The following is a 14,660-nucleotide window of genomic DNA, read 5'->3' as shown; positions in this document are numbered from 1 at the left end:
TTTTAAGTAGGGTGTTCAAAATTAAATTGGACCACTTAATAAAGGATTTGAGAGATAATCAAGTTTTTAGACAAGTAAACGCAGGTATACACCATTTAGAATTTAATTTAAATAAAGATGGTGATTTTATATGAGTTTTTTCTATGATTCCGACAATTATTTTTTCTAATAAACATGCACAATTTCCAATGCAGTGATTTACACCATCGAGTTCCAAAAACAAGGGCTACCTCATGCTCATATCTTACTTTTTCTTCATGATCATAATAAATTTCCATCTGCGTCAGATATTGATCGAATAATTTCGGCAGAAATACCAGATGAGGTGGGTGATTCTAATTATTATAATACCGTAAAAAATTTAATGATGCACGGTTCAAGTGGTTCTGCTAGGAAATCTTCTTCTTGCATGCAGAATGGTAGATGTACAAAGCACTTTCCTAAAAAGTTTGTTGACGCAACAACGATTGATGAAGAAGGGGATCCTGTTTACACAAGAAGGGATAATTGTAGAACAATTATGAAAAATGATATTTATTTGGAACAGGTATGTGGTGCCACACAATCGCTTCTTAATTAAAATATGGCGCTCATATCAATGTGGAGTGGTGCAATCAAACCAGATCCATTAAATACTTATTTAAGTACATCAATAAAGGTCATGATCGTGCAACTGCTGCCTTTTCTGAAAGTACTCATGACAATGGTTCATCAAGCATTGATAAAATCAACATGTATTATGATTGTCGCTACATATCCCCATGTGAAGCTGCTTGGAGAATATTTAAATTCCCAATTCATCATAGGGAACCGTTAGTGGAAAGACTATCATTCCATCTTCCAAATGAACAAAGTGTCATTTTCTCTGATGATGATCCAATTGATAATGTTGCCTAGACCAACTGTAAAGGAATCTATGTTTTTAGTATGGTTTGAGGCAAACAAAATTTATTCGGAAGCAAGAGATTTGACTTACGCAAAATTTCCTCTTAAATTTTGGTGGAACCAAAAATTAAAAAAATGGGAAAAGAGGATAAAATCTGCATTTTCTATTGGGAGAATTTTCTTTGTTACTCCAGAAAGTGGAGAGATATATTATCTCAGATTGTTGTTGAATGTAATCAAAGGTCCAACTTCGTATGAACAACTTAGAAGAATTAACAATCAGAAGTATCTTACTTTTAGAGATGCATGTTATGCATTTGGGTTGTTGGATGACGACAAAGAGTATGTCGATTATATAAAAGAAGAAGGTACTTGGGGAATGCCATCTTATCTAAGACAGTTATTTTTCATGTTGTTGTTATCAAATTCAATGTCACGGCCAGAAATTGTTTGGCAATCATCGTGGCAGTTATTGTCAGAAGATATTCTCCGTTAAGAAAAAATATTATTGAGTAACCCAGGTATTAAAAGATAAAATTTTCATATTAAAATAAATTTTTACTGCTATATGGATTGAATGAGAAATAAATGTTGATACATGATAACTTCTGTAATATTCTACTTTCTTGAATTTGGTAGTCCGATTGATGAAGACAACTTTCTACTTTTAACTATTGATAAAGTCAATTTGATCAATTTATAATATCAATCTTTTCTCGCTACATTTTGTTCGTATATGTTCTAAATGACATCACAAATTTCACCTTTCTCTTTTGACTTATTTTAATGCATGTAGTTAAAAGAACTAAAAATAGTACTCCAGATCCATGCTTAGATATGTTATTCTATAGCATATAAAAACCAATGATTTGTATACTCATACAAACAATCTATATATACATGAAACTACATGGTTGAGTTTAAAGTATGAGTATATATTTTATTTTGAACTCTAACATTTTTATGTCATGCAGAGGCTGAACTGACCGATAATGAATTGAAAAATCGTTGCTTGAAAAAGCTGGACATGATTTTAAAAGGTTGTCGAAAAATCTTTAAGGATTTTCCGACTATGCCAAGACCATATTACAATGAGGAAGAATTTGATGGTGCCAACAGACTAATTAATAAGGAATTGCGCTTTAATATGCGTTCTCTGACACAGGAACATTAACAATTATTAATGAAATTAACATTCGAGCAGAAGTCTTTTTATGATAAAATCATATCTGCAGTGAATGAAGATAAAGGAGGGTTATTCTTTTTATATGGTCATGGAGGAACTGACAAAACTCTTATCTGGAAAACATTATCTTCTGGCATACGATCTAAAGGCGATACAGTGATAAATGTTGCTTCAAGTGGTATTGTAACGGCCCGACCAGTCGTTTTGAGCTTTTGTACTTCGCTCGCCAGTTCTCGGGCATAACTTGCCCCGTGTGGTGTATTATAACTTATGTAAATCGTTGGTGTTGTGTTTCAGGTTAATCAGAATGAATTTGGATGAACAGTCTCAGTTGAAAGCTTAAATTTGAAAGGTTTGACCAAGATTAAACTTGTGTGTATTTGATCTCAGATTGGAATTTTTATGGTTTGGTTAGCTCCGTTAGGTGATTTGGGACTTAGGAGCATGATCGGAATGCATTTTGAAAGTCCGTGGAAGGTTTAGGCTTGAATTGGCGAAATTGAGATTTCGGCGTTTTCTGGTTGATAGGTGAGATTTTGATATAGGGGTCAGAATGGAATTCCGAGAGTTGTAGTAGATTCGTTGTGTTATTTGGGATGTGTGTGCAAAATTTCAGGTCATTCGCACGAGATTTAATAGGCTTTTTGATCGAAAACATAATTTAAGAGTTCTTGGAGTTCTTAGGCTTGAATCCTATGTTAAATTGGTGATTTGATGTTGTTGTGAGCATTCCGAAGTTTTGAACAAGTTTGAACAATGTCATGGGATGTGTTGGTACAATTTGTTTGAAGTTCCGGGAGTACCGGGTATGTTCCGGGATGCTTTAGGCCGAAAATCATAGCTGTAGCAGGTCCAGAAGGGTTGCAGGCCTCGGAACCCACCAGCGCGATCTGCACAAAAAGAAGTACGTCCGCGGTATGTGCTGTGCGGACCGCACAAAAAGAAGTGCGTCCGCGGTATGTGATGTGCGGACCGCACAAAATGAAGTGCGGTCGTGGTAGGTGCTATGCGGACAACACAAAATGCAGTGCGGCCGCGGTGGGGAATATTTCACTAGTCCTATTTCGGAAGCTCATATCTTTTGATCTACAAGGAATTTTGAGATGATTCAAAAATGAAAGTTGTAGCCATCGTGTCTAGTTTCTAGAAAGGTAAAGATATCGCAATTTGGACATCTGTAGCGAAAGTTATGGCCAAAATACTAAAACCTATCACTGCATAGGAAAGCCTATGCGGCCGCACTCATTTTTGTGCGAACCGCGGTCGATTTTGTGCGGTCCGCGGAGGTGGAAATCTGTGGGGTACTCTATAAATACGAGGTTGTGGGTTTTATTTGATATTTTGACCTAGAGAGCTCGGATTTTGGCGATATTTCAAAGGTTTTTCAAGAAATTCATCGGGGTAAGTGATTCTAACTCAGATTTGGCTAGAGTACATAAATCTATCATTGAATTCATCATTTAATTCGTAATTTGAGATGGAATTTGGGAAGAAGTTGTAAAATCTATCAAAAATATAAAATGATGATTTGAAGGATCAAATGGTATCAGAATTGGATAATTTTCATATGGTTAGACTCGTGAGAGTATAATGATTTCAGTTTTGTGAATTTTGTCAAATTTCGAGATGTGGGCCTGGGGGTCGGGTTTGATCAATTTCGGAAATTTTGTGGTAATTTGATTATTTTCGAGTGGGCTTTGTTCCCTTAGCACATTTTGATGGTTTTGTACTGATTTCGGCTAGATTTGGAGCATCCGGAGGCTGATTCGAGATTTGGAGCACATTTTGTTCCCTTAGTGGGCTTTTTCGTTTGCGTAATTGTTGAAAAAGTCATTTTTAAAGAAGTTTAAACTGAGCTAAGATATTTTAAGAGATTTTTACAGCTTCACTGCTTTCTTACTGGTTTTGAACTGCTTCTATACAGCATCTTGATATGTTTTACGTGATTTCTTAACCTTCAGTCTTTATCTATTATTATTACTCACTGAATTAGAGTACTCACATTACTCCATGAACCTTATGTGCAGATTCAGGTATGTTTTGGCTAATCGGAGGCAGAGTCATCAGAGTTTAGCAAGGTAGCTGTCGGCGTTCGCAACACTGCTTTTCTCTCTCTTCTTTTCATTAGACTGTATTTGTACACTCCAGGCTTTCAGTTGTATTTATACCCTAGTAGATGCCCGTGACTTGTGACACCCCAGTTAGGGATATGTTGGGTTATACTTCCGCACCTTATTGACATTATCTGCTACTTAGTATTGCTATATCATGTTTTAGACTGCTTTTATGATATTTAATTGTTTAAAAAGTGAATTAGGTATAATTGGCTAGCCTTGTCTTCATGAGAGGCGCCATCACGATCGGGTTCGGGTTTAGGGTCGTGACAAGTTAGTATCAGAGCCTAGGTTCCATAGGTCTCACGAGTCATGAGCAGGTTTAGTAGAGTCTCGCGGATAGGTATGAAAACGTCTGTATTTATCCTCGAGAGGCTGCAAAACCTTTTGGAAAACTTCACATTCTTGAATTCTTATCGTTCGTCCTTTGATTCAGCTTGAAATGTAACTCTTTGAATTCCTTCCACGCATTTGTGTGCGCGCATGAGCTCTCAGTATCAGATGTGCATCGATGGTTTGTGATTCCCCAATCAAGGGGTGAGACGTGATCTCTGTGAGTTAATGTTGGGCCAGTGTGGAGGACTTAAGGCCGGATCTTTGCCTATAGCTTGAGCACTGAGGTGCTGATTGTGTGAGAAAGTGTCTTCGAATTGATATGTTCAGTAGTGTCCCTATTAGTGGAAGTGACGACTGCATAACTTTGTGATGAGTATGTTAGTAATTGGCTGGCCTTGTCTTCACGAGAGGCGTCATCACGACCGGGTTCGGGTTTATGGTCGTGACAGATATTGCTTCTCTTTTTGTTACCAGGAGGTCAAACTGCCCATTCAAGATTCGCAATCCCTTTAAATCCAACTGAAGATTCAACATGCAATATAAAACAAGGTACTCCTTTGGCAAAGTTGATTGTGAAAGCAAAATTGATTATTTAGGATGAGGCACCAATGATGCATAAATACTGTTTTGAAGCTCTTGATCGAACTCTTAGAGATATTCTAAGATTTAAATATCTGTCAAATTTAGATCGACCATTTGGAGGTAAAACAATTATTCTTGGAGGTGACTTTAGACAAATCTTGCATGTAATTACAAAAGGTACTAGGTAAGAGATTGTTAAAGCAACTCTAAATTCTTCATATTTGTGGCCCCACTGTCAGGTTTTAAAGCTAACAACAAATATGAGATTGCAAGGAAATATATCTGGTGCTGATTTGGACGATTTAAAAGAGTTTTCTGATTGGATTTTGGCAATAGGTGATGGAAATATTAGATGTTCCATTGATGGCATTGAGAAAGTAGAAATACCCGATGATCTTCTCATACATAATTGTGATGATCCAATATCTGGAATTGTAGAAAGTACATATTTTGATTTCTTGAGACATTTCACGGATATAAAAAACCTTCAAGAAAGAGCAATTCTTACGCCAACTCTTCAGATGGTAGAATCAGTGAATGATTACATGGTTTCTCTCAACAATAGTCAGGATAAGTCATATTTAAGTTCGGATACAATTTTCAAGTCTGATCATGCATTTACATCTTTGGAAAATGTATATACACCTGAATTCCTAAATAATATTAAATGTTCAGGTATTCCAAATCACTCTATCAATTTGAAGGTCGATGTTCCTGTGATTTTGTTAAGAAATATAGATCAATCGTCAGGATTGTGCAATGGTACAAGATTGATCATCACAAGACTTGGAAATCGGGTAATTGAAGCCAAAGTATTATCAGGAAACATGGCTGGAGATAAAGTTTTTATACCAAGAATGACACTTACTCCATCTGATGCAAGAATTCCTTTTAAGTTCCAAAGAAGGCAATTTCCAGTCATTATATCTTTTGCCATGACCATCAATAAAAGCGAAGGTCAGTCATTATGTAATGTGGGATTATTTTTAAAGAAGCCTGTGTTTACTCATGGACAATTATATGTTGCACTTTCAAGAGTAACGAGTAGAAAAGGGTTAAAGATCTTATGTTATGATGAAGATGGGAAAATAACAAATGAAGCTACAAATGTAGTGTATAAAGAAGTTTTCCGAAATTTAGAAGATAGAAGTTTTTAATGATTAAGTATCAAATGAGTAGCACCAACAACAAGTTCAGTGTACATACTCAGTATATAGTTGGTCATACTACAAACAAAATAAAATTGGATGAGGTAAACATTCTTCTAAATTTAATTTACTTTGATGTGTCCTATTATAGCTTTATTGTTTTTTAGTCACAGGGAAATACTTTTATTTGTTAAATTATATATCTATATTTGCAATCAATCACTTCAGTTAAATTGTTGAGTTGCAAGAATATGGATTACCAACCATCATTTCACATTCATTGATTGCTACTAGGTATGCAATATTAGTTAGGATAAATTTTATTCACAAATATATAATAACAGTGGTAGTTCGATCTCTGAATGCTCATTATGTATAGGAAGAAGAATATCTTCAAGTTGGCATAAGGTGAATACATAGCTCCTGAGAAAATTGAGAATGTTTATGCCAACTGCAAATTTGTTGCAGAATGCTTTGTCTATGGTACGCAGATGAAGAACTTTTCTCTTACAGATTCACTAAATGGTGTCTCCTTTGCTCATTGCTAAAATATTGTAGGTGATAGCTTTACTTCCTCTTTAATAGCAATAGTTTGTGTAGAGCTAGATGTCTTTAAGGAATGGGCATCATATGAGGGAATCAAGGTAGCTTTTAATCTTCAATATTTAGCCAATGCACTTACATTTTGTCAAATGCTTCACTTAAAGCAACGTGTGTGGAGGTCTAACATTTAGATTTTATGTTTCATTGCATTAACCATCATATTTTGCGTGTCTTATCATTAACTCTGCATAGAGCACATGAGTTGTGCTTATATTCACACAGGTAAAAAATCAAAACTTGCTTCTAGATCTTCCCATAAAATATACTTTTAATAGAATATTTGATAAACTTTTTTATTCTGATGATGGCTTATTTTTATATATTCCTGTTAGTTACAATGATTGTTGCTTTATACAAAGGTTGTGCAGAAAATTTTCATAACTGATTTCGATTACCTTTTTTTTCCTTTCTCAATGCAAGATGATACCACCTGTTAGTTCACTTTGGGAAAATTTTGTTCATAGGGAATGGCCTGAGGAGTGCAAAGAAGCTATATCATGTTTTATTTTTGCAGCACCAAGACTCGCCGACGTGCCAAAATTATGCCAACTAAGAAGTGTATTTATTAAGATATATGAAAATTCCCTTGATTGTTATGTTAGTAAAGAGGTACTCACTCATCTTTTCACTGTCATAATATTTGTGCTTGAACATACAATTGCAACTTTACTTTTTCCCTCTAGCTGTAAAAAAACATAACAAATTTTCTTTCTTGAAAGTTTGTTCAAAACATAAACTTAGTAGATACCAATGAGATGAAGCTCATTTGATGCAAGACATAGCATTAGAATTTGGTATAGAATGAAGTTCCACGGCTTTAGAGCAGAAGCTTTACAATCCACTTGTATTAGAACAAGTAAGCAATGAATAGAACTCATAATCTCCTCTGTTCTTGCATCTAAGCCAACCTAAATTGTTGTTTAAAAGTAAATTTGAACAGTAAATAACTGAAAGTTATTTTATTTCATTAAGTCTTATTCCTTAAGTCAAGTATTTAACAAAATAGAGAAAGGCACTTATGTTGTAGAATGTGGAACCTACGACAAGTCAAAACTATTAAAACAATTAGTACTTGATCCCAAACTAAAAGATAAAGTCCATCACAAATTGATAGATTTAAGATAATCATAATATCTTTTTTTCTTTCTTTGATCCATCATTAGCACTAGAGAATTTTCAAACTTCTTGGTTGTGGATGAAGGTTTCGACAAATTGTGAGCATGTCAACATTCTACAACATAAGTGCCTTTCTCTATATTTAAAATCTGTTTGCACATGGTCTTCTTTTCAATTTTTTCTGTATCAACATTCTTGCAATTTTATATTTGAAGGTTGACTGATGAGTAGAAACTGAGAATAGATCAACTGCTATTTTCAATCTTGATCAATCAACATATTTGTTGATATGATGAACTCACTTTGATTATTACGTATTTGGTTTTACTGAATTTTATTATGTACAACTTATATTTTAATTTTTTTAGGCATGGGTAAGAGTTGCCTCCTTTTACATTTCTCATATGGCTCCTTCACCACCAGTTTTATCACTATTATTGGGCAGTTATCCTCTCATTTTTTCTTGACATTCTATGGTTTTTATTTTCATATCTTGGTATTTTTCTTATACTGCTTGTGTTTAAATCCTAAATAAAAATATATAGATGTAACTGATTACAAGTGAAAATTCAAAATAAGATAGGATTGTCATTGAATATCAATAGAGAACCTCTTAAACTTAAATGTAAAGAATGAAAATGTTTAGTAACATGGTCTCCAGCAGCATTGAGAATATTAATGGCCTCTATAAATGACATATGAGTACAGATATTTAGATGTTTTCCCTTTCTTTTTCTGCCAGTTTATTCCAATTCAAAAACATTCTTTCACAGTATTGATTTCAAGATAAGGACCATAGAACTTAATGGCAAATGAATCAAACTACAAATTTGGGATACTGCTGGCCGGGAGCGGTTATGGACAATTAAAACAGGTATATATGTAGGCTTTTGTAGTTAATGGTTTGCCTAAAATATAGACCGTGTCAGTCCTTTATATGCTGCATTTAAGTTGAGCATGCATCTTTCATGAATACTCAGCTTTCTCTTTTGTAATGTAGGTTTCTGCTGTTAATTGAGAGAAACATATACCTTTGAATGACTGACATTAACGATATGTAAAAGAGAGCGAACACTTTTCGTGAAGTCAACTGAAATGTGTGATATTGATCTGCAATTATGGACGATGTGTATATGAACTGGAAGTGAATTTCAGAAAATCTACTTTAGCTTTTGGCTTATCACAGTTACCCAACCTTCCTGCTAATCATGTTTCTGTGCATAAATATTGGTGGCCCCTAGCATAGAAGTTCATATATTTATTTTTTGATTTAATTCTTTTGAATGTGATCGCTAAATTTAGTCAACAATAAAGACCTGTTTCTACTATATCATTTTTTTCCTTTGAAACAATCCGCGCATCGCGCGGGTACGTATACTAGTATTATTGTAAAGATATAATAGTGGCATCTTAGACATTTATATAGTTAAACTAGGGGCACTTTAGTCTTTTCTATCAAAGTTATTAGGCAGCTGAAAGGTTGTTAGACAGTTAGTTACAGTTAAAGGTAGTTAAATACTGTGTAACAAAATCAGTGGAGTATGCATATTTTGTAATATTACTTTCGATCAATAATTCCAATCCTTCTATTCTTTCAATTCTAATTCTCACACTTGAGTACACATCTGTTCAGGAATTGTTCTTCATCTTCGATTCCTTAGGACTGCACTGTTAGAGTTCTTCAGTGAGCTCGTTTCATTGGTATCAGAGCGAGGCGAATTCCAATCAGAAATATGCTAGATGCGAACAACAGAAATGAGGCGTGAAATGGACGAACTGCGCGAACAAGTACGCATGCAAGGGGGCGCGTTGGGGGAAATCAGACAAATGTTAATGGTGATGTCAGCCAACAATGGAGCTCCGGCTAAACAAACAACCTAAGAGGCGGCAGAAAAGCATGGAAATCAGTCATAAGGTAATAATCCTAATCACAATGATAGATATTAGCAATTTGACTTTCCTAGATTTAATGGGGAGGTTATTAATGGGTGGTTATACAAGGTCGAGTAATTCTTTGATTATGAAGGAATTGCAGAAGAAAATAAGGTCCAAACAACTTCTATTAATATGGAAGGTAAGGCCTTACAATAGCATACGATGTATATGAAGCCAAGAATGGGAAGATTTCCCAATTGGGATGACTATGTGAGGGTCGTGTACCTTCGATTTGGGGACATTGAACATGCACATCCTATGGAAGAGTTGGTAGCTTTCAAACAAAATGGGGGTGTTCAGGAGTTTTTGGATAAGTTCGATGAGTTGTTGAACCAAGTAGGGTTAACAAAGGAACACTCTATCAACATATTCTTGACTAATCTGAAACCAGAAATTGAAGTTCAAGTGAGGATGTTGGGTCCTCGAACCTTGATAAAGGCTTATAGCCAAGCTCGATTAATAGAACAATCATTGAAGTAACAACATGGCCAGACTCAGGCATTGGTGAGGAGTTCAAGGGCATTACTTCCTGAATAGTTCTTGGAGTACAAGTAGTCAAGGGTCTAGGTCTTATCAAGAAGGGGGTAGTATGAAAACTGTCACGGCCCGAATTTTCCACCGTCGAGACCCTGATGGCTCCTAACATTGAACCCGCTAGGCAGGCCAACATTTCTTATTGTTTTACCTTTTCCCTTTATCTTTAACAATTTACCAGATGATATAAAAGAATCAGCGGAAAACAAAATGCGGAAGTACAGAATTTAATAGTTTAACTGAATACTAATATAAAATCCATACTAAAACTCCACTTAGAACTAGTGTCACAATTTCAGGGGCTTTCTACGAATACTACAAACAGTGGTCTGAACAAGAAAATACAAATCTATCTCAGAAATAGATAAAACATAAAGGAAATATGATAAAAGGGGATGCTAAGGCCTGCAGACGCCTGCAAGACTACCTCGGGTCTCCACTGGACTGAAGGCATCAACTTCGAACTACGGTCCGTAGGGTCCAGTACCGGGATCTGTACAAAAAAGTACAAAGTATAGTATCAGTACAACCTACCCTATGTACCGGTAAGTGTCGAGCCCAACCTCGGCGAAGTAGTGACGAGGCTAGGACGCAAGAACCATATAAACCTGTGCAATTAAATCATATACGAGAAACAATAGTAACAAGAATTAAACAGAATAAGACGGGAAAAGGGGAAACATGCTGAGGGGGGATAGCGGGTCATGATAATAATAATGGCAACAAAGTAAATATCAAACTTGAAGCAACTGAAATAATAACACAGTAATAAGTGCACGACATCACCCTTCGTGATTTTACTCTCGTCCTTACCATAGAAATCAACAGAAACGGCACGACATCACCCTTCGTGCTTTTACTCTCTCATAATCATGGCACGACATCACCCTTCGTGCATTAACTCTCACTCTCAATATCATGCACGGCATCACCCTTCGTGGTTTACACTCTTCCTCACCCAAACTAATGAAATAATAACATCCCGGCAAGGGAATCAATAATAGAAACAATACTGTCCCGGCAAGGGAGTCAACAATAGAAACAATATCATCTCGGCAAGGGAATCAGCTATAACTAATCTAGTTTCAACAGTTACTTCACAAAATAAACCTCAACTTGAGCCAATACTCGACAATGGTCAATTACCAAGAATTTATCATAAGTCTTGTTCCACAGTGCTAATCATCAATTTAAGCATGAACAATACATAATAAAATCACAACAATCTTAGGGTGTGTTTGGTATGAAGGAAAAGATTTTCCAATTTTCTCATGTTTGGTTGACTTAAATATTTTGAAAAATATTTTCCTTATGAACTCATTTTTCTCCAATTGGACGAAAATGTTTTCCTTATCAAGAGAAGGAAAAATATTTTCCAAAACTCCTTCTCAACCTTCCCCACTCTCACCAACCCATCCACCCCCTCTCTTCAAAAAAGTTTTTTTTTTCAATCCACCCTACTACCCCCCTCCACCCACCGCAAAAAAAATTATTTTTTTTACCTTAATTTTTTTGCAATTTTAAATTTCTATTTTTCCGTTTTTCTGTATCACCGACCACCCACCCCAACCACCCCCACCTCCCCCTCCCCCCCTCCGCACAAAAAAAATTACTTTTTTTGTAATTTATATTTCTATTTTTTTTGTTTTACTGCCCCCTCCCTCCCCCCACCACAAAAAAAAAATTAAATATATTTTTAGTTTTAATTTTTTTATTTATCGGTTTAAAGGTTCAAAATTTACAAGTTCCAAAATTATGAGTTCGGAGGTTTATGTGTTTGGAAATTTACGAATTTAGAAATTATAAAGTTTATGGGTTCGAAATTCTGCGGTTTGGAAAGTTTAGCGGTTCGAAGGTTTATGAAATTTATGGGTTCCGAAGATTGTTAGTTTGAAAGTTGTTCACGTAAATTATTTATGAATACTTTGGAGAAGTAATTTTCCTTAATTTGCGTACCAAACACCGGAAAATGAATAAAATTACTACTTATTTTCTAACAAAATATTTTCCGTTATACCAAACACACCCTTAATGTAAGACTCACGGGCATGCTTGACACCAACATATAGATACTCGTCACCTCACCTATACGTCGTACTCGACACTAACACATAGCAACTAACACACAACACCTATTCCCGCAAGCTAAGGTTAGACCAATCACTTACCTCGGATTCCATGGCCAAACTCAAGCCTCAAATACCGCTTTCCCTCTAGATTTAGCCTCCAAGTCACTTATATCTAGTCATAATTAACTTAACAACATCAATAAATTCTAAAGAATTCAACTCTAATGCTTAATTATAGGTTTTGTATCATTTTCCCCAAAAAGCCAAAAATCGACTCTAGACCCACTTGGTCAAAACTCGAGGTTCAGATCAAAACCTGAATACCCATTCAACCACGAGCCCGAATATGCAATTAGTTTCGAAATCCGACCCCAAATTGAGGTCTAAATTCCAATTATACAAAAAGCCTTAACTCTACCCAAATCCCCAATTTCTACCATGAAAACCCTAGATTTTTGGATAAAACTTTTGATGAAATGCAATGGGTAATTGAAAGAAAGTGGTTTAGAATCATATACCAACACTTTGGGGAAGAACTTGTCTCTTGATAATCGCCTCGATACCTTCTAGTTTTTGAAAATATGAAATTATGGCCTTATTCCCGTTCTAGTTCAGTTTTAAGTGCTGGGCGACAGTGTGCATCGCGTTCGCATGAGCACTTTCGCGTTCGAGAAAAGAAACCTTTCTTAGGCTTACGCGATCGCGAGATCTTCCATGCGTTCACGAAGGGTATGCCCCCTGGCCTTCGCGTTTGCGGATCACTGTACGCGTTCGCGTAGAAGAAAGGACCGATTCCCAGCCCACCTCCATTACACTATGCGTTTGCGTGTGGCCAGTCGTGTTCGTGAAGAGAAAACCCCCCAGTGTTCCGCGTTCGCATAGAAGAAATCCCTCCCAGCCTAGCTGCATCGCGAATGCGAGGAACAAAATATTAGGACACTAATATTAAAATATAGGCACAACTTAAATACCATATTAAACCTGTAGCAGGCTCCGGAATTAAAATATAGGCCCGATACCATCAAATTCAAAACATCGTTAAATTTCCAAAAACTCTTATATTTTCAGTTAAACAATTTCTTTCAAAAATTCATTTCTCGGGCTAGGGACCTCGGAATTGCATTCCGGGCATACGCCTAAGTTCCATATTTTTCTATGGACCCTCCAGGATCGTCATATCACAGATCCGGGTCCGTTTACCCAAAATATTGACTGAAGTCAACTTAAATTCAATTTTTAAAGAAACAATTAGCATTTTTCTCAAATTTTCACATAAAGGCTTTCTGGATATACTCCCGAACTGAGGAACCCCAGATTGGGTTCTAAAATACGAGATGACCTTTTGGGTCATCACATTCTCCATATCTAAAACAACCCTTCGTCCTCGAACGGAGATAGAAAAGTTCTTGAGTCGGGGAAAAGATGGGGATATCGGCTCCGCATATCGGATTCGGACTCGTAGGTTGCTGCCTCAATAGGCGGACTTCTCCACTGCACATGAGTCGAAAGATAACTCTTCTATCGCAACTGACGAATCTGCCGGTCTAGAATAGCTACCGGCTCCTCCTCATAGGTCAAGTCCTTGTCCAACTGAAGAGTGCTGAAGTCTAAAACTTGGGATGGATCACCGTGATACTTCTGAAGAATGAACACATGAAACACTAGATGCACATCCGATAAAATCAGCGGCAACGCAAGTCTGTAAGCCACCTCTCCCACTCTATCAAGGATCTCAAAAGGCCCGATGAACCTAGGGCTTAGCTTTCCCTTCTTCCCAAATCTCATCACGCCCTTCATGGGCGACACCCGAAGCAACACTTGCTCCCCAACCAAGAATTCCACATCACGAACCTTGCAGTCGGTATAACTCTTCTGCATGGACTGAGCTGTACGAAGCCTATCCTGAATGATCTTAACCTTCTCCAAGGCATCCTGAACTAAAGCTGTACCCAACAACCGAGCCTCTCCCGGCTTAAACCACCCAACCGGCGGTCGACACCGCCTACCATATAATGCCTCATAGGGAGCCATCTAGATGCTCGACTGGTAACTGTTGTTGTAGGCAAACCCTGCTAATGGCAAGAACTGATCTCAAAAACCTCCAAAGTCAATAACACATGCTCGGAGCATATCCTCCAAAATCTGAATAGTA

General features: G+C 36.5%; 1 protein-coding gene across 1 annotated transcript; it reads left to right on the top strand.

Moving 5' to 3' along the window:
- The first annotated feature begins 5,363 nt into the window (after positions 1-5,363).
- LOC142161669 (uncharacterized) lies at positions 5,364-6,260 on the top strand. The gene has a single exon (XM_075240110.1). The coding sequence runs from the start codon at positions 5,364-5,366 to the stop codon at positions 6,258-6,260; it is 897 nt and encodes a 298-aa protein (XP_075096211.1).
- Positions 6,261-14,660: the final 8,400 nt, after the last annotated feature.

Source organism: Nicotiana tabacum, chromosome 20 (assembly GCF_000715075.1).
Source record: "Nicotiana tabacum cultivar K326 chromosome 20, ASM71507v2, whole genome shotgun sequence".
In the NCBI taxonomy this organism is placed as follows: domain Eukaryota; kingdom Viridiplantae; phylum Streptophyta; class Magnoliopsida; order Solanales; family Solanaceae; genus Nicotiana; species Nicotiana tabacum.
The sequence above is the reverse complement of the archived record's forward strand: the minus strand, read 5'-3'. Positions and strand labels throughout refer to the sequence as shown.

Excerpts from the sequence above, each read along its gene's own strand:
- LOC142161669 (XM_075240110.1), top strand. The coding sequence starts at position 5,364 with ATGAGATTGCAAGGAAATATATCTGGTGCTGATTTGGACGATTTAAAA.